Genomic DNA, 23,176 nt, shown 5'->3' with positions numbered 1-23,176 from the left:
ACAAATGTGGTATCATTTAAAAGGGGAGGCTTCAGGCTTTCCAACGATATAAGTTTTCTTGCTAAAAAGCATTTTTACAGCAATGAAAAAATCAACCAAACAAGTTTCCTTACTTTCTGTGCCTAGTTTTCATATCTTTAGTAATAATATTAACATTCTGTGTAGGTCTACAGCTAATTTCAACCTTATGATAATTTTAACATATTATATTTTAGACAACTACAAAGATGCCTGTAGGATTATGGAGCAGTATCAGACCGGCTGCAACACCTCTGACCTACAGTCTGAGGCAGAGCAGGAGTGTGGGCCACCAGTTAAGAGGCAAAGGAGGCCAGTGTAAGTGTGTTCTGTCTTGTTTATGTTTTTGTAGTGATAGGAAGGTTATTTAAAAATAGACCAGAGATGCTTGGACTAAATGTATATTTGGCAATTGTGAGATTGCAATAACCCTGATGATAAGGTTACTTAACAGCCATCGTTTCGGAGACTCTGACCAGAGCGAAGAAGATGTGGAAGATGTAGTGTCTCAGTTGGAAGCACTACCAGTGCTTCCAAGCCCAAGCCAATTTCCCTGGCAGAGTAAGGAATAATCTCTGAACATCTAAATAACAAAATCATAACATTAATATTAGAGATATGGTTAAAGATCCCATGCCATGCTATTTTATGGATGCTTTAATATAGGTATTAGTGGGCCACAAACCCAGTTTTCAAAGACGTCCCCGAAATTCAGCCGTGGTGCAGAGTTACAGCCACTCCGAGCCAGTCGCACATTGAGCTTCCCCCAAATGCGCTGTTTCGGTGGGCGTGTCAAGGCAGGTCAAGGAGGGGGGTGGGGGTGTGGCCCTGAGCAGCTTGTAGCCACAGTACCATGCGCTCTGTTTACGGTGGCTGTATCGCAATGGCTCGTAGAAACCCATATTATACATAGATATCTATATCATATAATATATATTATCACGGCCAAAAGCTGTGTAAGCCTCCAGACGATAGGCTATTATGAATCTCAAACGACCGCGTCTACTTCAGATTGACGTGGAAGTGGAAGAACCAGAGACGTCGGAGAACCCGACGAAGTCCTTTGTGATTCATTATATCGTCTGGACGTGCACACAGCTTTTGGCCGTGATAATATGTATTATTTGATATAGATATATATGTATTATATGATATTATTTAGATATAGAGCTCCAGAACTGTAACGCAAGTGTTGTACACTTCCTTGTTATTTGGATAACCGTTCTGCTGTTGGTGTGATGGCGCATAACACGTCGGACTCTCGTCTCTGGTATTTCTACAACGAGACTCGTAGTGGGGGTTATCTCAGCCATGGTTGAGAATGAATTGGGGGAAAGGAACTTTGGCTTTGACTCCCTGAAGTACATGAACCACGACATGGAGGAGAAAGGGATTGTTGGCCGCGAATGTATCCCGCTTGAGCCCTGCTTCCCGCCGCCTCGGCAGCGGTCAGCGCTAATCACCGCCTCCTGAAGCCGAGGCGGTGGTCCATCGGCAGCGAGGCTCCGGCGGGAGACGACCGCGGTCAACAATCCCTTTGTCCTCCATGTCGTGGTTCATGCCTACTTCAGGGAGTCAAAGCCAAAGTTCCTTTCCCCCCAATTCATTCTCAACCATGGCTGAGATAACCCCCACTAAGAGTCTCGTTGTGGAAATACCAGAGACGAGAGTCCGACGTGTTATGCGCCATAACACCAACAGCAGAACGGTTCTCCAAATAACAAGGAAGTGTACAACACTTGCGTTACAGTCCTGGAGCTCTACATCTAAATAATATCATATAATACATAGATATCTATATCAAATAATACATATTATCACGGCCAAAAGCTGTGTGCACCTCCAGACGATATAATGAATCACAAAGGACTTCGTCGGGTTCTCCGACGTCTCTGGTTCTTCCACTTCCACATCAATCTGTAGTAGACAGAACCGCGCGCTGCCTGCTGCCTGCTGCCGGCGCGAGGCACCACCGCCCGGCTGCCCGCTGCCGGGCGGTGGTGCTTCGCGGCAACCGGCGGCAGGCAGCATGTCGCAGTTCATGTACTTCGATGTCGTTCTGCCATTGCATTCAAAATTCTGTAACTAGCCTGTTACTACGAACTTAGCAACTACCGTACAGTACACATATTAGCATTTAGCACTAGCTCAATCACGAAACCTTCAGAATTTCTGTGGGTGGTTACGAACCAACCAAGTGGGCAGGGCCATGAATAATAATTTGACAACGCTACGTAGCAGTGTCACCTTATCCAGATTGGCTCATTTCTTCTGCCTTTTTCCTTTCATTGGCTATTGCATACAGCAGACAAACTGCATAGATTTCAAACTTACCACAGGTCACAAACTTATTCTGACCTATGTTATTTAACAAACAATAGGAAAAATGTGATTTTAATGGCATGGGCTCTTTAACATTCGTAGTGCTAAAGATATTCCCCTCACCGTGTATCCATTCCTCCAGCTCCACTATCTCGAAAAGTGCCAGGCAGTAGATTCGCTGCTCCTCAACCTGGAGAAAATTGTCCAGGTAAATACTGATAATAATTTTGAATACAGTTGCCCCATCTATCGTAACACAGCAATGGTCACTCATCTCAGATTTTCTGCATACTCTACTGAAATTGTAACTTTCAAAATCTCAGCCCAATATTTTGTCAGCTAAAAACATCTGCATTCATGCAATATTGCCTGAAAAGTCTTAGCATCCAGCATGTAATATTAAATTTATCATTTATCATTATCAAATTGTATTGAAACACATTGTCAATCCATTCATGGGGTTGAAATAGGTAGTGCATACCAAAATGAAACATACAAATTAATGTTCAGCATGACCAGAGATTTTTTGTTTGCCATTGTTTGGCCCTGTAGCTCGCAGCCTACCATGGTTAACAGATCACAAACATTTAATACCAATTTATCTCCCTTAGCATCTCACCATGGGGCAGGACTGCATCACCCTGCACCCGCATTGAGCATGCAGAGAGTTACTCAAGGTAAGGACTGATATATTGAAATCTGAAATATTAGTGAATAGAAAGGCCCCATGGGTATTATCAGTCATGGTTAACAGATGACTCTCGCACACCGCCCACCTCACTATGGGCCAGGAACGGCAGTCCCTCCTCAACTCCCTCCACCCCCTGCACCAGCCCTCAACATGCAGCCTTCTTCCAGCCTGGCCTACAGACCAACATGGCGAGGGGGAAGAATGGCCGATACCATTCCCTGCTCTGGTGAGCAATAACCGACAAATACTGGAGGGTCATTCTGTGCCACAGATTTTGGAAAAGATTCACCATCACATATTTTCCTCAATTTTTGTCAATAACTTTTGTCATTTACTAATGTCAATAGCTAATTTCAGTAATATGAGTAATGAGGATAAACACTGAAACGTGATATATTTGATACACTACATTTTAGCTATATTTCATGTCTGTCAACAGCGGCAGAGTTCCAAATACTCAGCCTGCTGGAAACGATAAAGAACCAGAACGACCAGCTTACGGCTAAGGTGAACCTACTCACCAGTAGGATGAACAGCACCCCGGGGCCAGATGTGGAGATGCCGGACAGCATCCAGTTTCCCCTGGAACAATTGGAGGCAGTGGAGGCATTTGAACAGTTTTTAAAAGAACCGTCAAATGGCCCAGCTCGACAGAGAGTGGTGAGTTTTCTTACTTAATTAGGTTTAGGTTTATTGATTGCCCATGATTATTGCAAATATTCTATTTTAGCAGCCCTGAACAGGCCTTTCCTGAACCGCCTATTCCGAGTGGACAGTCAGTGAGTGACAATCTCCCTGATTTGGCATTGTGTGTAAAGGTGGCACAGGTCCATGAGGGTGTGAGCCAAGTACATGTTTAGATATTTCTTTTTTTTCAGTTTTTCTACATTTCTGGACGCTTTCAACAGGAACAAAAACATTTTAAATGCAACCTAAGCTTAGGATTGTTTACCTACCTGTCTATTTAAAAAAAGATGTCTTTGCCTTTTAGATTTCTTCTTTGGCCAACATTGGAGGCCAGGATGTGAAGCGGGTGACCTGGAACATCCTGGGCAGGCTGTTCACTGATGAGGTCTCCCATCAGATCAGTTGGAAGGGTGTCCACAACAAAAAGCCTTTTAGCAGGATGGCAACAAAGACCTTGCTTTTCAGTAAGTATATAATTCATAGTAATATTAAATACGTTCAAAGTCAATAGTTTGTTGGGGCAGCCTTAAAAATCTTGGCAGTGGCTATTCGTACGGCGACCGAGCTTGTCACGTGACCGCACTTGACCTATCAGCCTTCTCGGCGCTAACCCTAACCCGGCCGACCGTAATTTTAGTAATAACCCTAACCCTAACCTGCAGTGAAAATAGACTAATGCAGTATTTCTACGGCGCGCCGTACGAATAGCCTAATTGCTATTCTTACGGTCGCCGTACGAATAGCCACTACCAAAAACCTTAGCAACCGTCATACCAATATGACCGTGTAGCCTTTTTTTTGACTAGGCCACTATACCATAGACCTTTTTTTTTTTTTTTTTTTACGTCTGATGTCTCTTTTTTTTTTACTCGAAATCAAACATAGTATGACCATGACACCCTGTGCAGCTGATGGCTACTTTGCCTAAGCACATTTTCAGTCAGGTAGGCCTATGCCTGATGTTATGTTTAACACAATGCAATAGCTAGCGCGTCAGTGAAAACCTGACACGGTCACTTATTTAGTAGGGACAATATGCTAGTGAAAATGTTCCTGTTTACTATCAGAGAGTGCAATAATGAATGATAATAACAAAAATCCTACCTTTCTGACATGCACTCTGCTGTGAGATGTCCTCTTTTTGATTCCTTCAGTTTCCTTCGGCGTTGACCATGGGCCTGGGTATACCCATGCTGCCTTGCGCGCAATTTCATTTCCCGCTTTACTTTCTTTCACGCAATCCACCCAACCCGTGGATTATCCACGGTGTCCGTGGGTATGAATGCCAACCGCGCATCTCTACTAGTCTTTACTTTAGGCTACTAGTTTCTTTACTAGTTAGTAACACTAACCTGCCCGTGAGCTCCAGCTGTTCACGGGATTCCCTCAAAGTCAACAATGGATACGTCATGCGATTCCCCCAAATTTCTGGCATGACAAACTTTCGTCGTGGGGGTTTCAAACGTCGCAGACGGGGCCATTGGCCCCGCGGCCTCAAAGGTTCCAGCGCCTATGAGTGGATTATCATGTCAAGAGAAACGCACCCCAGGTGTGGGCAACAGGCCCATCATGTTATCGAAGTAAACGCACGCAAACGTATTGGCTGTGTCACGTTAAAATTGTACCGGGGGTGAAAATTGTACCGGCCTACGTCATCGTTTGTTTACATCCTGACAACCTGACAACCTGCCCTGCAACAGACGACGCGATGCAGAAAACATGTTTCCAAACGACGAAATAACATAATACAGATAGCGGATCGCCATCTGAATTATGATATATAGCGATAACACTTGTTTTTACTTTATATTTGTATATTATTTAATTGTTTAATCGAAACAATAAAGAAAATTGACCGCGAAACGGGCGATCGCGTCAAATGACGCGTCAAATCACGTAGGAAGGTTCTTGAACATTCTAGACTATGAAACCTGCTTAAAACACTCAGTTTACTAGCTAAATTCGATTAAACAATTCAATACAATGCAAATATAAAGTAAAAACAAGTGTTTTCTAGCGATCCGTTATCTGTATTATGTTTCAAGAACCCTCCTACGTCATTTGACGCGATCGCCCGTTTCGCGGGCAAAACATTTGTCATTTGACGCGATCGCCCGTTTCGCGGGCAATTTTTTTTATTGTTTCGATTAAACAATTAAATACAATACAAATATAAAGTAAAAACAAGTGTTATCGCTATCTATCATAATACAGATAGCGATCCGCTATCTGTATTATGTTATTTCGTCGTTTGGAAACATGTTTTCTGCATCTCGTCGTCTGTTGCCGGGCAGGTTGTCAGGATGTAAACAAACGATGACGTAGGCCGGTACAATTTTCGCCCCCGGTACAATTTTAACGTGACACCTGCCTGGTGGTTGCGATAGATTTCAATAATAATTATCTGCCGTATCGATACACAAATACCAGCTGCGCTTTCTCGCTCTCTTCTCTCGGACAGCGAGTTAACAGACACACATCAGCGCCAACATAGCCCCGCCTCCCCTCACTCCGGTCTCTGGCAGTAATTACTAGTCTCAATGCTGTGTGTTAGCTAAAGGTTAGCCAACAGAGCTAGCATGTCAAGTGCAGTGCCTCCGCGACCAGTTTAGGTAGAGAAGGAAAACGGCAGGAGTGCTGTTTAGAAATACTTTGGATTTTAGGCAAATTACCAAAAGACGCATGGGGGCGGGGGCTAAGGATCATCCTCTACATTAGGGCTCGTCTTATACAGTTTTAAATTATCAAATAATACCGGCTGCGGTTGTTCAGCTGGTTCTATTTGCCGTTTATTGCTTCGTTTTCGAAATGTTTCAAGGTGCTTGCTCCAGTAGTCTTCTCCTTGCTGCTACAGTAGGCCCAAAACAAAATACTCGGTTTATCGAAGCACTTTGCATGTTTGCATGCCTAACAGTGGCCATTAATGCACCCTGTTGTTCACCAAATGTGTGCATTCTTCTTAAAGTTAGTAAAAAACCTATTACATAAAATCTGTCTGTTTGATTACAGGTGCTGTGAGGAAAAACGTGGTGACACGGTCAGCCACGGACGCGGAGGTCACCAAACACGCCATCAGGTGGTTCAACCTGGCGGCGGATCGGGCGGCGAGGAGACGTGTCCCTCCTCCATCCACTCCTCCACCCGAATAACAATTAAACAATCATTTGATTGAACTTCTTGTCGTTCACCAGTTATTCATTTTCTGATATTTTAGCTGCAGCGCAGCATTTCATGTTGTAGCCTAATAGATACAATATTTTATGTCTGCACCGACCTATGCCTATAAAGCACTAAATTAGGTCCACAAAATGAATGTAAAGTAGCCTAGCCAACGTAGACTACTTAACAAAAACAGAATAGGCTATAACCTATAATTTTCCATAAATGTAAATGTCAATTTTCTATTGAGTAGTGATTACTTTTGTGCAGTAAATTGATGTCTTGACTTGAACCTTTTCTGTTATTGTTATGCCTATTGACAATATTGTTAGGTAAAACATACAAGGCAATGCATATTTAAACTTATGCCTCGGCCTATATTGCTGTAGCCTAGGCTAGGAATGATAGTTTTGAGTTTTATCCTATAGTTTAGTTTATCCTATTTTATCCTACAGCAAGAACAGAAGGGATTTTGAAAATAAGATAAACGGGTCCAAAACGGACCCGGGCCAGATGAGCCAGGATCTTTATGAGTCCGTTGCGGTTCCGCGGCGGATGTCTGTATACATTTGCGGGTCCCAAACGGACCCCCAACGGACCCCCAGCGGGTCCCAAACGGACCCGCCACGGAGGTAAGGTTTTAATCGCGGATCCGGAGCGGATGCGGCGCGGAGCCACTGCGGATCCGCGATCCGCCTTCGTAGCGGATCCGTCCCTGAGTGCAAGTGAACTCCGATACGGGTCCGTTTCGCGGGTCCGTTCCGGAAGCCGCAATACCTCCGCGGCGGATCCGCCGCAATACCTCCGCGGCGGATCCGCCGCGGAGTCCTTTTGCTGTGTGGGGGGGATGACCCCGAAGCAATTACCCTCGCTGCGCGTCGGTGTCCGGTTCGCCCTGTCGGGGCTTATTTTCCCGATAATGACCGGCATTCTACACATTATCCCTTACTTATTACACGGCTCTTCTCAATGCTGTAGACTACATTCGTATTCGGTTGCTAAGCGGCGTCAACGACTTTGCCGAATTATTTCTCTGCTGATCAACGCTACGAATGATAACAAATACATTGGAAAAAGACACACTGTGTGAAGTTATTTTTTCGATTTGGCAAGTAGCCATTACTAATAATACCAATACTCTTTGGCTGGGATGATGAGGCATCAGGCAATCAAGTCATTTTAGCCTGAATACATAAGAAGCACCAGAGCAGGTTGCTAGTACCATGGACAGTATCAGAACGATAACCTGTTGAACTAAATGGATTTGTGGTAGGCTACACCACGGGATGCATCTGCAGACTACTGCCACATAAGGTGACCTTGGGTGTTTTGAAAGGCGCCTCTAAATTAAATGTATTATTATTATTATTATTATTATAAATAAAGGTAAGACGCGATATTTATTGCTCAAGATTTGCTGGTGCTGTGGCGAGGTCTTTTGTGTTTTTTGCACTCAGGTGGTCGGCTGTTTTAACTTGCAATTGATAGTCGGTGGAGTCAGTCTCTTGTTGACAGGTCACTTCTTGAATTCTGGAATAATTGAGGGGGGGAGTTCATGAGTTTTGGTCAGAATGCCTGATGTAGGCTAGTTTTGATGGAATGCGTGTTGTGAATTGAGAACAGCCAGCTCCTGATGTGATAGGGGAGAGCCGGGTCGATTGAAACACGGGACGATTGAAACACAGCGATTTACTCGAAAACCACGCAAGGCTTTCACGTAAAAATTCGTCACTACGTTCAGCAAGCAAGACTGACCAACCCCGGGAAATTTTGTGTAATGACGTCACGCCGTTCAAAAGTTATCCCGCAAACCTGTTTTCGAGAGCTGTAAGTAAAATCCTTCCTGCGGTAGTTTTTTTGTAATAAATAGTTGTATTTTATGTTTCATGCCATAATAATATCACTATACAACAGATGAATTAGTATTTAAACCTGTGATAAAGTGTGCAATGTCACAGTTTTGAAGTTTAGAGGTAAAAAAGGTTTAAGTGTCAGTAGTCGCTGTCGGGACGATTGAAACACCTGTTTCAAACGTCCCGCACATCATCATGCGTAATTACGCGAACATTGCACGATCATTACCTGTATAAATCACAGAATTAATAAATGTTTTGCAATGAATAACTATTGCTTTGAATTAATAACATATTTTGAATGAACAAAACGTGTTTATCACATGCATCAACAGATTATTACTGAGTGAAAAATGCCGCGCGTGAGAAGGAGAACCACCTCCCGTGGGCTGGTTCCTGCATGGGTGTATGCCAGGGCCTGCAGCGAGGTCAATTCTGGGAGCTCAGTGAGGCAGGCAGCGTTGGCCAACAACATTAACCATGTGACGTTGTCACGCTACCTCAAGCGGAGGGCAGAAGAGGGCAGTGAAGCAGCTAGGTCCCCTGGCTATAACCCGCACAATAGGGTTTTTAACGCAGCGCAGGAGGGAAAGGTCAGGGACTACCTGAAGAGGGCAGCAGCCATTTATTTTGGGCTCACCCCTAATGAGGTCAGTGTTGTGAAAAGGGCTACATAAGTTGTAGGACAGGCACACATGTATGCTATGCACATGCTTTAATAAATATGAACAAATAACATAAACATAAACATAAACACACAAATGTACATCAACTTTTTATGACCCCTTCAGGTCAGAAAATTTGCCTTTGAGCTGGCAGTGCACTTCAGCTGCCCATTCCCTGCATCCTGGTCGAGGAAGAGCATGGCGGGGAAGGACTGGTTCACCTCCTTCATGGAGCGCAGTGGCAGCCTCTCCCTTCGGCGTCCAGAGGCCACTAGCCAACAACGGTTGTCAAGTTTCAACCTAAGTAATGTAAACTTGTTCCACCAAAATTTAAAGACAGTGCTGGACCGGCACCAGTTCCAGGCCAAGGATATTTGGAACATTGATGAAACAGGTATTTACTATGAACTTTATTAACATAAAACACAACTATATACACACAACTATATATATATATATACACACAACTATATACACACAACTATATTATATACAACTATACTCACACAACTATTTACAGGGGTCACCACTGTCCAGGTGCCAGACCGTGTCGTCGCCCAGATGGGGCAGAAGCAGGTCGGGTCAGTGACCTCAGCGGAGAGGGGGACCCTGGTCACAGTTGCCCTGGCAGGCAATGCTCAGGGCGACCTTGTTCCGCCATTTTTCATCTTCCCCCGTAAGCGGTTCAAAGACCACTTCCTGAGGGGTGGACCCGTTGGCTGTGCTGGCAGCGGCAACCCAACTGGCTGGATGAAGGAGCCAGACTTCCTCCTGTACCTGGCCCACTTCACCAGTCACACCCGTGTGTCCAAGGAGTCGAAGCTGCTCCTCCTGCTGGACAATCACACGTCCCACCTGTCAATTGCAGCAATTGATTACTGCAGAGCCAATGGCATAGTGCTGCTGTCATTCCCTCCCCACTGCACCCACAGGTTGCAGCCAATGGACATTAGTGTCTTCGGCCCCCTTAAGGGGTACGTAAACAGTGCGGCGGACAGGTGGATGAGGAGCCACCCAGGGATAAACATCTCAATTTATGATGTGCCCTCCATCGTTGCTGAAGCCTTACCAAAGGCTGCAACAGTGAACAACATCACCTCCGGGTTCTCAAGTCCAGGGATCTGGCCTTTTAACCCCTCTGCATTTGAGGAAAAGGACTTCGCCGGAGCCTATTCGACAGACCGTCCTCCTCCCCAGGCTTCGGGTGACGAGGTCAGCGCTTCTCCAGGTGCCACTTCAGGTAGGAACTGTTCATCAGAAGCAACAGAGGATTAAACAAAGGTTAATAATAGATAAGTAAATAGTCCCATAAGTCCAAGTTCATAAAATAAGTCCATAGGGTAGTGGACGGCAGAGAAGCTGTGTTTATAAACATTTATTTAAAAGTGTGTATTTTTTTAAATGTGTCCTTTGGCAGGCATGGATGTACCTGATCGAGCTGCCGGGCCTGACGAAGCTGTCCGGCCTGAGGGAGAGGCCGTTGAATTCAGCCCGGACATCGTCCGGCCTTACCCTAAGGCCGGACCTAGAAAGATCACAAAGAGAAGAGGGAGAAAGAGGCAAGTGGAGTTACTCTTGCATCTCATATCTTGTCTGGACTTCCTTTGTCTACAGTCATGTAGACCTACCACATTTAAAGTAATTCAATTATCATTAAAACGTCCAATTTAATGTTTCAGGACAACTGCTATACTTACGGACACCCCGGTGAGGGCTGCTTTAGAGGCGGAAAAACAGGGAACTGTGAAGCAGCGTCGTCCCGCCAAGCAGCCTCCCTCCTCTCGGGCTCCCAAGAAGAGGCTCTTCTCGCCCGCTCCTGAAGCCGCCCCCCTTGCTGGAGTCACCCCTGGTGCCACCTCAGCTGCTCCTCCCACCATCACCTGGCCCGCTGATGGAGTCAGCCCCACCTTAGGCCTAGTTTGTCCTGTTCCGGAGGCAGCAGAGTTCACCACCATTGCTGCCTCTACATCTCCAATTTATTTAGACCTATCCAGCGAGGACGTCAGCTGCCTCGTGTGCTGCGAGCTCTTCAGCGCCTCGATGTCTGGGGAAGAGTGGGTCCAGTGTGTATTTTGCTATAAGTGGTCGCATGAGGCTTGCACCGACGGGAGTGCACACTACCTGTGTCACCTGTGTGACAAAGAATAAAAATATTCAGCCTACTATACTGTCCATGTGTCTTCACTAGTTTGCAGTGGAAATACTGTAAATGTAGGCCTACAGCACAATTCACTTAACATTATAGACTGATTAACTAACTAACTAACTATGAGGCCTGGGTTAGGCTATGAGTGGGAGCTTGGCTATTAAATATTTTGCAGGGTAGGCCTACTTTTCGTCCATCATGGTAACGCATCAAAAATAACAATGGCTACATTAAATTATGACAATAATAATTTAATTTAGTGGACATGCACACTTAAGAACTGCTGGGTATAAGCTATAGGCTAGCCTTCTACACCCTTGCTCTTGGTCACGACACATGGCTTGCCGATTTATCCTTTTCTCCAGCCATTACCATCCATCAGCTAGAGTGTCAAAGTTCTGCTTATTATGATTTCAACATAATGTTCATGTAAATGTGCAGACAATTACACAATATTTATCAGAAAAAATAAGTTTAGCCACTTACCTGTCCACAGAGACTTCGGATGCTTCTGTGCGCCGTGCTGAGCGTGTCGAAAAGAAGTTAACCCCGTGCGGCGCTTGGATACATTTCAGATGTAACAGGTCTCGTGATATCCTGTTGACCTGGTAGTTTTTGTTTAAAATAAATAAAAGGGTGTTCAACCGTGTATCCTTAAACATTACTTAGGACAGGGAAATAAGTAAATGTAATGCAAATTTAGTCGTCCAAAAGAAAAAAGGTGAGTTTTAACCGAAATGTGCATCTTGACAATTACGCACGGGCCAAAAATATATTTTGACCTATTTATAGTATGCGGAATTATGTGAAATTTTAGCAATGACGAGTACACTAGTATGTTGTCTGGTATGTAGCGTAAAAACAAGAGTAAGGGCAATAGATTATTTTTAAAATATGCTGTTTCATTCGTCCCGCATGCGTGTTTCAAACGTCCCGACTAGGCGGGGCGTTTGAAACAAATGTCAACTTGCGTTCAAAGTTAAATAACAGCTCGATCATCCAACGTATGTATTAAATTTCACTTGTAATTAAGAGAACACACCTGTGAGTTGTTGATCACATGTTAAAATTATTTGTATACGTAACGTCATCTTTGAAAAAGACGTTTGACTGCAAAGTGTTTCAATCGACCCGGCTCTCCCCTACAGCGTTCAGCTGTGCAACAAATATTTTTTTCTTTTACAATCTTGACGATTTTTGTAGTGCTGTGTGTAGCCACACCTTGGCCCTTCTGAACTTAAACACGCAGTTAAATTCCTTTCCTAGCTCCTCTTGTTTAGGTTGTTAGCTTAGCCATATCATGTCACGTTGTCAACATTGGGTACATGGAGCAGAACATAGTGGGTAATATGTCCGATGCTTTTTGAAAACGTTTTCTTCATAAAACGTGCCAGACAGATTTTGTATACATTTTATTCCTTAGTAATTAGCTACATGGTTATGCCGTCTTTCAGAAACGTTCATTACCGGCACTAAAGAGAGAAAAAGGAGTGCATCCTCATTGTACCCAGCACTTCTAAAAATGCACTTCCGAATGAGTCTCTCTGTCCCCAGCACATTTCAAACCAAACTGACGCCAATGCCGGTGACGATGTCCAGTCATAGGTATTTCAAGGAAACTTTTAGTGTAACAAAACTAGGTCACTGAAACGCGTAATTAACGGCGAAAATCCCACACAAAACAAACCCTGGTTAACCCGGTATGGCAAGCCCAGGGGGACTTAATTCGACGTTATTTTACGTGTATCAGCACGCGTTCTGAACAACTAACCCACACAGCAAAAGGACTCCGCGGCGGATCCGCCGCGGAGGTATTGCGGCTTCCGGAACGGACCCGCGAAACGGACCCGTATCGGAGTTCACTTGCACTCACGCCTCGTTTCCACATACGTATGTTTTTCGTATCCGTGCTTCCGTAAATTTACGGAAGGAGTCGCTAGTGTTTTACGTACGGGCATTACTTTATTTACGGACAAAAGATGAAGGAGTTCAAGTGCCTCGGGGTCTTGTTCGCGAGTGAGGGTACTATGGAGCGTGAGATTGGCCGGAGAATCGGAGCAGCGGGGGCGGTATTGCGTTCGCTTTACCGCACCGTTGTAACGAAAAGAGAGCTGAGTCGCATGCAAAGCTCTCGATCTACCGGTCGATCTTCGTTCCCATCCTCACCTATGGTCATGAGGGCTGGGTGATGACCGAAAGGACGAGATCGCGGGTACAAGCGGCCGAGATGAGTTTTCTCAGAAGGGTGGCTGGCGTCTCCCTGGAGACCTCGGGGAAGAACCAGGACTAGGTGGAGAGATTATATCTCAACACTGGCCTAGGAACGCCTCGGGATCCCCCCGTCAGAGTTGGTCAATGTGGCCCGGGAAAGGGAAGTCTGGAGCCCCCTGCTTGAGCTGCTCCCCCCGCGACCCGACCCCGGATAAGCGGATAGGAGACCGGTACTTTGGAACATGAGGATCGACATATGCAGAGATAAAAACAAACCAACCAGGCTTGGAAAGAGATCGCCGAGGAGTTTGGCCTGCCAGGTACTTAGGCTACAAGTTTTGTGAAAAACATAAAAACTTTCATACGGTATCTCCGTAAAACGACGGCGAAAGTTCAATTTTTTTAACGTATATTACGGACATACCGGACAGAAATTCTACGGAGGGGAGGAGTCTCGGAGGAAAAACGGACATTACGGAGAATCACATAGGAATGAATGGACTTTCGGTCGGAGACGGTTGAATCGCATACGAGAATGTACGTATGTGGAAACGAGGCGTCAGGGACGAAGGCGGATCGCGGATCCGCAGTGGCTCCGCGCCGCATCCGCTCCGGATCCGCGATTAAAACCTTACCTCCGTGGCGGGTCCGTTTGGGACCCGCTGGGGGTCCGTTGGGGGTCCGTTTGGGACCCGCAAATGTATACAGACATCTGCCGCGGAACCGCAACGGACTCATAAAGATCCTGGCTCATCTGGCCCGGGTCCGTTTTGGACCCGTTTATCTTATTTTCAAAATCCCTTCTGTTCTTGCTGTAGGATAAAATAGGATAAACTAAACTATAGGATAAAACTCAAAACTATCATTCCTAGCCTAGGCTACAGCAATATAGGCCTAGCCATAAGTTTAAATATGCATTGCCTTGTATGTTTTACCTAACAATATTGTCAATAGGCATAACAATAACTGTACGTCCACACCAGGAGCGACCAAAGCGTCAAAGACGCTCTGGTCGCTCACAAAGTTTCGCTGCGAATTTTTCTGTTCGCTTTGGTCGCTCAAGTCGCTCATGACGTACAATTCAATTATGCAGACGCATTTAAAGGAGCCATGCGTTTAGTAGGCCCTACAGACAGCCATATCAAATAGTGAACTCTCCCATACACCTTGGCCATATTGCCGAGACGGTTTTGCTTGTTCGATAAAGTGCTTCGACAACAAGTAGGACAGTGATTCCCCCCAATATAAAAAAAATCCTAAAATGTAGGCTAATTACAACCGAGAACAAAAAACCCTGCGTGCTGTAGTAGTTAAAATATGTTTCACTGATCTGGATCTGCAAATCATGATCTGCACTCATTCGTCGCATTCAAAACAAATAGACACTGGGACACATGGCTAATTTGCATACGTGCACAGGTCTGGTTGGCTCCGCAAGGCAAATAATGGAACATATCTATCTATCTATCTAGGCCTTTCTGTCTATCTATCTATCAACGCGTGTCTAGTTTTCATGTGATGTATTGTGTGTATTATCCAGTCAGACTTGTTCTGTGTGGTATTGTAGGCTACTGTCCTGTGTGGGACGAACCACCTAAATGGATTCCCGACGATTTGTGTCGTTTGGTATTAATAAAGACTTGACTATCTATCTATCTAGACTATTTAATTAAAAAATATTCACCTCAGGCTCCGTGAATAGTGGGGAATAGAGGGATAAAAGACAAGAGATATATCCCTTGTCATTTATCCCTCGTCTTGTCGATTAGTTTGTTTATGTGACGATTTCAAATACTTTTTTGGTTTTGTTTAAAGCATGCTACACGCGATTGGTTGGTTAGATTGGTGGCATGTAGAGCAAATTATAATGATTCCCGCTTAAATACGAACGTTCTAGATGTAGCCTATAAATACTCCCGCTTATCATCACTTGATATCCAAACCACTATGGCGTTTCGATCTCTGAACTGAAAAAGGGTGGGTTCGTACAACACCGGGTGCCCAGTTACAGCCGCGATTAATACTTCAGCCGACATTTTGTTCAGTGAGTGAATAAAGGTAGGTAGGAACCAAAGTGCCTGCCGATGTTCCCTGGGATCCACGCAAGCGAAGAGCGTCTACATTCCGATTGGCTGTCAGTGTTTGGTCGCTGAAGCGAATAATAGTCATTTGCATAAAGTTAAAAAGTTTTCAACTTCTTTTTGACGCTCTGGTCGCTCAACTTTGGCCGCTGGTAGCGTTGGTCGCTTTGGTCGCTCTGGTCGCTCTTGCCCATAGAAAGTGAATGACTTCCGGCGATTTGGTCGCTCAATTCGCTTCTGGTGTGGACGGACAGTAACAGAAAAGGTTCAAGTCAAGACATCAATTTACTGCACAAAAGTAATCACTACTCAATAGAAAATTGACATTTACATTTATGGAAAATTATAGGTTATAGCCTATTCTGTTTTTGTTAAGTAGTCTACGTTGGCTAGGCTACTTTACATTCATTTTGTGGACCTAATTTAGTGCTTTATAGGCATAGGTCGGTGCAGACATAAAATATTGTATCTATTAGGCTACAACATGAAATGCTGCGCTGCAGCTAAAATATCAGAAAATGAATAACTGGTGAACGACAAGAAGTTCAATCAAATGATTGTTTAATTGTTATTCGGGTGGAGGAGTGGATGGAGGAGGGACACGTCTCCTCGCCGCCCGATCCGCCGCCAGGTTGAACCACCTGATGGCGTGTTTGGTGACCTCCGCGTCCGTGGCTGACCGTGTCACCACGTTTTTCCTCACAGCACCTGTAATCAAACAGACAGATTTTATGTAATAGGTTTTTTACTAACTTTAAGAAGAATGCACACATTTGGTGAACAACAGGGTGCATTAATGGCCACTGTTAGGCATGCAAACATGCAAAGTGCTTCGATAAACCGAGTATTTTGTTTTGGGCCTACTGTAGCAGCAAGGAGAAGACTACTGGAGCAAGCACCTTGAAACATTTCGAAAACGAAGCAATAAACGGCAAATAGAACCAGCTGAACAACCGCAGCCGGTATTATTTGATAATTTAAAACTGTATAAGACGAGCCCTAATGTAGAGGATGATCCTTAGCCCCCGCCCCCATGCGTCTTTTGGTAATTTGCCTAAAATCCAAAGTATTTCTAAACAGCACTCCTGCCGTTTTCCTTCTCTACCTAAACTGGTCGCGGAGGCACTGCACTTGACATGCTAGCTCTGTTGGCTAACCTTTAGCTAACACACAGCATTGAGACTAGTAATTACTGCCAGAGACCGGAGTGAGGGGAGGCGGGGCTATGTTGGCGCTGATGTGTGTCTGTTAACTCGCTGTCCGAGAGAAGAGAGCGAGAAAGCGCAGCTGGTATTTGTGTATCGATACGGCAGATAATTATTATTGAAATCTATCGCAACCACCAGGCAGGTGTCACGTTAAAATTGTACCGGGGGCGAAAATTGTACCGGCCTACGTCATCGTTTGTTTACATCCTGACAACCTGCCCGGCAACAGACGACGAGATGCAGAAAACATGTTTCCAAACGACGAAATAACATAATACAGATAGCGGATCGCTATCTGTATTATGATAGATAGCGATAACACTTGTTTTTACTTTATATTTGTATTGTATTTAATTGTTTAATCGAAACAATAAAAAAAATTGCCCGCGAAACGGGCGATCGCGTCAAATGACAAATGTTTTGCCCGCGAAACGGGCGATCGCGTCAAATGACGTAGGAGGGTTCTTGAAACATAATACAGATAACGGATCGCTAGAAAACACTTGTTTTTACTTTATATTTGCATTGTATTGAATTGTTTAATCGAATTTAGCTAGTAAACTGAGTGTTTTAAGCAGGTTTCATAGTCTAGAATGTTCAAGAACCTTCCTACGTGATTTGACGCGTCATTTGACGCGATCGCCCGTTTCGCGGTCAATTTTCTTTATTGTTTCGATTAAACAATTAAATAATATACAAATATAAAGTAAAAACAAGTGTTATCGCTATATATCATAATTCAGATGGCGATCCGCTATCTGTATTATGTTATTTCGTCGTTTGGAAACATGTTTTCTGCATCGCGTCGTCTGTTGCAGGGCAGGTTGTCAGGTTGTCAGGATGTAAACAAACGATGACGTAGGCCGGTACAATTTTCACCCCCGGTACAATTTTAACGTGACACAGCCAATACGTTTGCGTGCGTTTACTTCGATAACATGATGGGCCTGTTGCCCACACCTGGGGTGCGTTTCTCTTGACATGATAATCCACTCATAGGCGCTGGAACCTTTGAGGCCGCGGGGCCAATGGCCCCGTCTGCGACGTTTGAAACCCCCACGACGAAAGTTTGTCATGCCAGAAATTTGGGGGAATCGCATGACGTATCCATTGTTGACTTTGAGGGAATCCCGTGAACAGCTGGAGCTCACGGGCAGGTTAGTGTTACTAACTAGTAAAGAAACTAGTAGCCTAAAGTAAAGACTAGTAGAGATGCGCGGTTGGCATTCATACCCACGGACACCGTGGATAATCCACGGGTTGGGTGGATTGCGTGAAAGAAAGTAAAGCGGGAAATGAAATTGCGCGCAAGGCAGCATGGGTATACCCAGGCCCATGGTCAACGCCGAAGGAAACTGAAGGAATCAAAAAGAGGACATCTCACAGCAGAGTGCATGTCAGAAAGGTAGGATTTTTGTTATTATCATTCATTATTGCACTCTCTGATAGTAAACAGGAACATTTTCACTAGCATATTGTCCCTACTAAATAAGTGACCGTGTCAGGTTTTCACTGACGCGCTAGCTATTGCATTGTGTTAAACATAACATCAGGCATAGGCCTACCTGACTGAAAATGTGCTTAGGCAAAGTAGCCATCAGCTGCACAGGGTGTCATGGTCATACTATGTTTGATTTCGAGTAAAAAAAAAAGAGACATCAGACGTAAAAAAAAAAAAAAAAAAAGGTCTATGGTATAGTGGCCTAGTCAAAAAAAAGGCTACACGGTCATATTGGTATGACGGTTGCTAAGGTTTTTGGTAGTGGCTATTCGTACGGCGACCGTAAGAATAGCAATTAGGCTATTCGTACGGCGCGCCGTAGAAATACTGCATTAGTCTATTTTCACTGCAGGTTAGGGTTAGGGTTATTACTAAAATTACGGTCGGCCGGGTTAGGGTTAGCGCCGAGAAGGCTGATAGGTCAAGTGCGGTCACGTGACAAGCTCGGTCGCCGTACGAATAGCCACTGCCAAGATTTTTAAGGCTGCCCCAACAAACTATTGACTTTGAACGTATTTAATATTACTATGAATTATATACTTACTGAAAAGCAAGGTCTTTGTTGCCATCCTGCTAAAAGGCTTTTTGTTGTGGACACCCTTCCAACTGATCTGATGGGAGACCTCATCAGTGAACAGCCTGCCCAGGATGTTCCAGGTCACCCGCTTCACATCCTGGCCTCCAATGTTGGCCAAAGAAGAAATCTAAAAGGCAAAGACATCTTTTTTTAAATAGACAGGTAGGTAAACAATCCTAAGCTTAGGTTGCATTTAAAATGTTTTTGTTCCTGTTGAAAGCGTCCAGAAATGTAGAAAAACTGAAAAAAAAGAAATATCTAAACATGTACTTGGCTCACACCCTCATGGACCTGTGCCACCTTTACACACAATGCCAAATCAGGGAGATTGTCACTCACTGACTGTCCACTCGGAATAGGCGGTTCAGGAAAGGCCTGTTCAGGGCTGCTAAAATAGAATATTTGCAATAATCATGGGCAATCAATAAACCTAAACCTAATTAAGTAAGAAAACTCACCACTCTCTGTCGAGCTGGGCCATTTGACGGTTCTTTTAAAAACTGTTCAAATGCCTCCACTGCCTCCAATTGTTCCAGGGGAAACTGGATGCTGTCCGGCATCTCCACATCTGGCCCCGGGGTGCTGTTCATCCTACTGGTGAGTAGGTTCACCTTAGCCGTAAGCTGGTCGTTCTGGTTCTTTATCGTTTCCAGCAGGCTGAGTATTTGGAACTCTGCCGCTGTTGACAGACATGAAATATAGCTAAAATGTAGTGTATCAAATATATCACGTTTCAGTGTTTATCCTCATTACTCATATTACTGAAATTAGCTATTGACATTAGTAAATGACAAAAGTTATTGACAAAAATTGAGGAAAATATGTGATGGTGAATCTTTTCCAAAATCTGTGGCACAGAATGACCCTCCAGTATTTGTCGGTTATTGCTCACCAGAGCAGGGAATGGTATCGGCCATTCTTCCCCCTCGCCATGTTGGTCTGTAGGCCAGGCTGGAAGAAGGCTGCATGTTGAGGGCTGGTGCAGGGGGTGGAGGGAGTTGAGGAGGGACTGCCGTTCCTGGCCCATAGTGAGGTGGGCGGTGTGCGAGAGTCATCTGTTAACCATGACTGATAATACCCATGGGGCCTTTCTATTCACTAATATTTCAGATTTCAATATATCAGTCCTTACCTTGAGTAACTCTCTGCATGCTCAATGCGGGTGCAGGGTGATGCAGTCCTGCCCCATGGTGAGATGCTAAGGGAGATAAATTGGTATTAAATGTTTGTGATCTGTTAACCATGGTAGGCTGCGAGCTACAGGGCCAAACAATGGCAAACAAAAAATCTCTGGTCATGCTGAACATTAATTTGTATGTTTCATTTTGGTATGCACTACCTATTTCAACCCCATGAATGGATTGACAATGTGTTTCAATACAATTTGATAATGATAAATGATAAATTTAATATTACATGCTGGATGCTAAGACTTTTCAGGCAATATTGCATGAATGCAGATGTTTTTAGCTGACAAAATATTGGGCTGAGATTTTGAAAGTTACAATTTCAGTAGAGTATGCAGAAAATCTGAGATGAGTGACCATTGCTGTGTTACGATAGATGGGGCAACTGTATTCAAAATTATTATCAGTATTTACCTGGACAATTTTCTCCAGGTTGAGGAGCAGCGAATCTACTGCCTGGCACTTTTCGAGATAGTGGAGCTGGAGGAATGGATACACGGTGAGGGGAATATCTTTAGCACTACGAATGTTAAAGAGCCCATGCCATTAAAATCACATTTTTCCTATTGTTTGTTAAATAACATAGGTCAGAATAAGTTTGTGACCTGTGGTAAGTTTGAAATCTATGCAGTTTGTCTGCTGTATGCAATAGCCAATGAAAGGAAAAAGGCAGAAGAAATGAGCCAATCTGGATAAGGTGACACTGCTACGTAGCGTTGTCAAATTATTATTCATGGCCCTGCCCACTTGGTTGGTTCGTAACCACCCACAGAAATTCTGAAGGTTTCGTGATTGAGCTAGTGCTAAATGCTAATATGTGTACTGTACGGTAGTTGCTAAGTTCGTAGTAACAGGCTAGTTACAGAATTTTGAATGCAATGGCAGAACGACATCGAAGTACATGAACTGCGACATGCTGCCTGCCGCCGGTTGCCGCGAAGCACCACCGCCCGGCAGCGGGCAGCCGGGCGGTGGTGCCTCGCGCCGGCAGCAGGCAGCAGGCAGCGCGCGGTTCTGTCTACTACAGATTGATGTGGAAGTGGAAGAACCAGAGACGTCGGAGAACCCGACGAAGTCCTTTGTGATTCATTATATCGTCTGGAGGTGCACACAGCTTTTGGCCGTGATAATATGTATTATTTGATATAGATATCTATGTATTATATGATATTATTTAGATGTAGAGCTCCAGGACTGTAACGCAAGTGTTGTACACTTCCTTGTTATTTGGAGAACCGTTCTGCTGTTGGTGTTATGGCGCATAACACGTCGGACTCTCGTCTCTGGTATTTCCACAACGAGACTCTTAGTGGGGGTTATCTCAGCCATGGTTGAGAATGAATTGGGGGGAAAGGAACTTTGGCTTTGACTCCCTGAAGTAGGCATGAACCACGACATGGAGGACAAAGGGATTGTTGACCGCGGTCGTCTCCCGCCGGAGCCTCGCTGCCGATGGACCACCGCCTCGGCTTCAGGAGGCGGTGATTAGCGCTGACCGCTGCCGAGGCGGCGGGAAGCAGGGCTCAAGCGGGATACATTCGCGGCCAACAATCCCTTTCTCCTCCATGTCGTGGTTCATGTACTTCAGGGAGTCAAAGCCAAAGTTCCTTTCCCCCAATTCATTCTCAACCATGGCTGAGATAACCCCCACTACGAGTCTCGTTGTAGAAATACCAGAGACGAGAGTCCGACGTGTTATGCGCCATCACACCAACAGCAGAACGGTTATCCAAATAACAAGGAAGTGTACAACACTTGCGTTACAGTTCTGGAGCTCTATATCTAAATAATATCATATAATACATATATATCTATATCAAATAATACATATTATCACGGCCAAAAGCTGTGTGCACGTCCAGACGATATAATGAATCACAAAGGACTTCGTCGGGTTCTCCGACGTCTCTGGTTCTTCCACTTCCACGTCAATCTGAAGTAGACGCGGTCGTTTGAGATTCATAATAGCCTATCGTCTGGAGGCTTACACAGCTTTTGGCCGTGATAATATATATTATATGATATAGATATCTATGTATAATATGGGTTTCTACGAGCCATTGCGATACAGCCACCGTAAACAGAGCGCATGGTACTGTGGCTACAAGCTGCTCAGGGCCACACCCCCACCCCCCTCCTTGACCTGCCTTGACACGCCCACCGAAACAGCGCATTTGGGGGAAGCTCAATGTGCGACTGGCTCGGAGTGGCTGTAACTCTGCACCACGGCTGAATTTCGGGGACGTCTTTGAAAACTGGGTTTGTGGCCCACTAATACCTATATTAAAGCATCCATAAAATAGCATGGCATGGGATCTTTAACCATATCTCTAATATTAATGTTATGATTTTGTTATTTAGATGTTCAGAGATTATTCCTTACTCTGCCAGGGAAATTGGCTTGGGCTTGGAAGCACTGGTAGTGCTTCCAACTGAGACACTACATCTTCCACATCTTCTTCGCTCTGGTCAGAGTCTCCGAAACGATGGCTGTTAAGTAACCTTATCATCAGGGTTATTGCAATCTCACAATTGCCAAATATACATTTAGTCCAAGCATCTCTGGTCTATTTTTAAATAACCTTCCTATCACTACAAAAACATAAACAAGACAGAACACACTTACACTGGCCTCCTTTGCCTCTTAACTGGTGGCCCACACTCCTGCTCTGCCTCAGACTGTAGGTCAGAGGTGTTGCAGCCGGTCTGATACTGCTCCATAATCCTACAGGCATCTTTGTAGTTGTCTAAAATATAATATGTTAAAATTATCATAAGGTTGAAATTAGCTGTAGACCTACACAGAATGTTAATATTATTACTAAAGATATGAAAACTAGGCACAGAAAGTAAGGAAACTTGTTTGGTTG

At 44.5% G+C, this 23,176-nt stretch overlaps 3 protein-coding genes across 3 annotated transcripts; 2 read left to right on the top strand and 1 right to left on the bottom strand.

Moving 5' to 3' along the window:
* Positions 1-241: 241 nt before the first annotated feature.
* LOC132468549 (uncharacterized) lies at positions 242-6,900 on the top strand. The gene is made up of 5 exons (XM_060066279.1): positions 242-336; positions 3,132-3,257; positions 3,448-3,691; positions 4,023-4,182; positions 6,728-6,900. Exons 1-5 carry the CDS (start codon positions 242-244, stop codon positions 6,865-6,867), a joined length of 765 nt encoding a protein of 254 aa, XP_059922262.1. The 3' UTR covers positions 6,868-6,900.
* Positions 6,901-8,556: 1,656 nt separating this feature from the next.
* LOC132468548 (uncharacterized) lies at positions 8,557-11,543 on the top strand. Its single transcript, XM_060066278.1, has 5 exons — positions 8,557-8,704; positions 9,522-9,789; positions 9,916-10,635; positions 10,813-10,954; positions 11,075-11,543. Exons 2-5 carry the CDS (start codon positions 9,594-9,596, stop codon positions 11,541-11,543), a joined length of 1,527 nt encoding a protein of 508 aa, XP_059922261.1. The 5' UTR covers positions 8,557-8,704; positions 9,522-9,593.
* A 4,825-nt stretch (positions 11,544-16,368) lies between these two features.
* LOC132468547 (uncharacterized) lies at positions 16,369-23,027 on the bottom strand. The gene is made up of 5 exons (XM_060066277.1): positions 22,933-23,027; positions 20,012-20,137; positions 19,578-19,821; positions 19,087-19,246; positions 16,369-16,541 (listed from the first exon to the last, which is right to left on the bottom strand). The coding sequence occupies exons 1-5, from the start codon at positions 23,025-23,027 to the stop codon at positions 16,402-16,404; spliced, it is 765 nt and encodes a 254-aa protein (XP_059922260.1). The 3' UTR covers positions 16,369-16,401.
* Between the last annotated feature and the right edge of the window lie 149 nt (positions 23,028-23,176).

Source organism: Gadus macrocephalus, chromosome 12 (genome assembly GCF_031168955.1).
Source record: "Gadus macrocephalus chromosome 12, ASM3116895v1".
Lineage (NCBI taxonomy): Eukaryota > Metazoa > Chordata > Actinopteri > Gadiformes > Gadidae > Gadus > Gadus macrocephalus.
This window is presented reverse-complemented; position numbering and strand designations above follow the sequence as displayed.

Excerpts from the sequence above, each read along its gene's own strand:
- LOC132468549 (XM_060066279.1), top strand. The coding sequence starts at position 242 with ATGGAGCAGTATCAGACCGGCTGCAACACCTCTGACCTACAGTCTGAG. Across the intron at positions 3,258-3,447 it reads CGATACCATTCCCTGCTCTG|CTATATTTCATGTCTGTCAA; the intron begins GTGAGCAATAAC and ends ACTACATTTTAG. Across the intron at positions 3,692-4,022 it reads GCCCAGCTCGACAGAGAGTG|ATTTCTTCTTTGGCCAACAT; the intron begins GTGAGTTTTCTT and ends TTTGCCTTTTAG.
- LOC132468548 (XM_060066278.1), top strand. The coding sequence starts at position 9,594 with ATGGCGGGGAAGGACTGGTTCACCTCCTTCATGGAGCGCAGTGGCAGC. Across the intron at positions 9,790-9,915 it reads TTGGAACATTGATGAAACAG|GGGTCACCACTGTCCAGGTG; the intron begins GTATTTACTATG and ends AACTATTTACAG. Across the intron at positions 10,955-11,074 it reads AAGAGAAGAGGGAGAAAGAG|GACAACTGCTATACTTACGG; the intron begins GCAAGTGGAGTT and ends TTAATGTTTCAG.
- LOC132468547 (XM_060066277.1), bottom strand. The coding sequence starts at position 23,027 with ATGGAGCAGTATCAGACCGGCTGCAACACCTCTGACCTACAGTCTGAG. Across the intron at positions 20,138-22,932 it reads AAGAGGCAAAGGAGGCCAGT|GAACGGCAGTCCCTCCTCAA; the intron begins GTAAGTGTGTTC and ends ACTATGGGCCAG. Across the intron at positions 16,542-19,086 it reads AACAAAGACCTTGCTTTTCA|GTGCTGTGAGGAAAAACGTG; the intron begins GTAAGTATATAA and ends GTTTGATTACAG.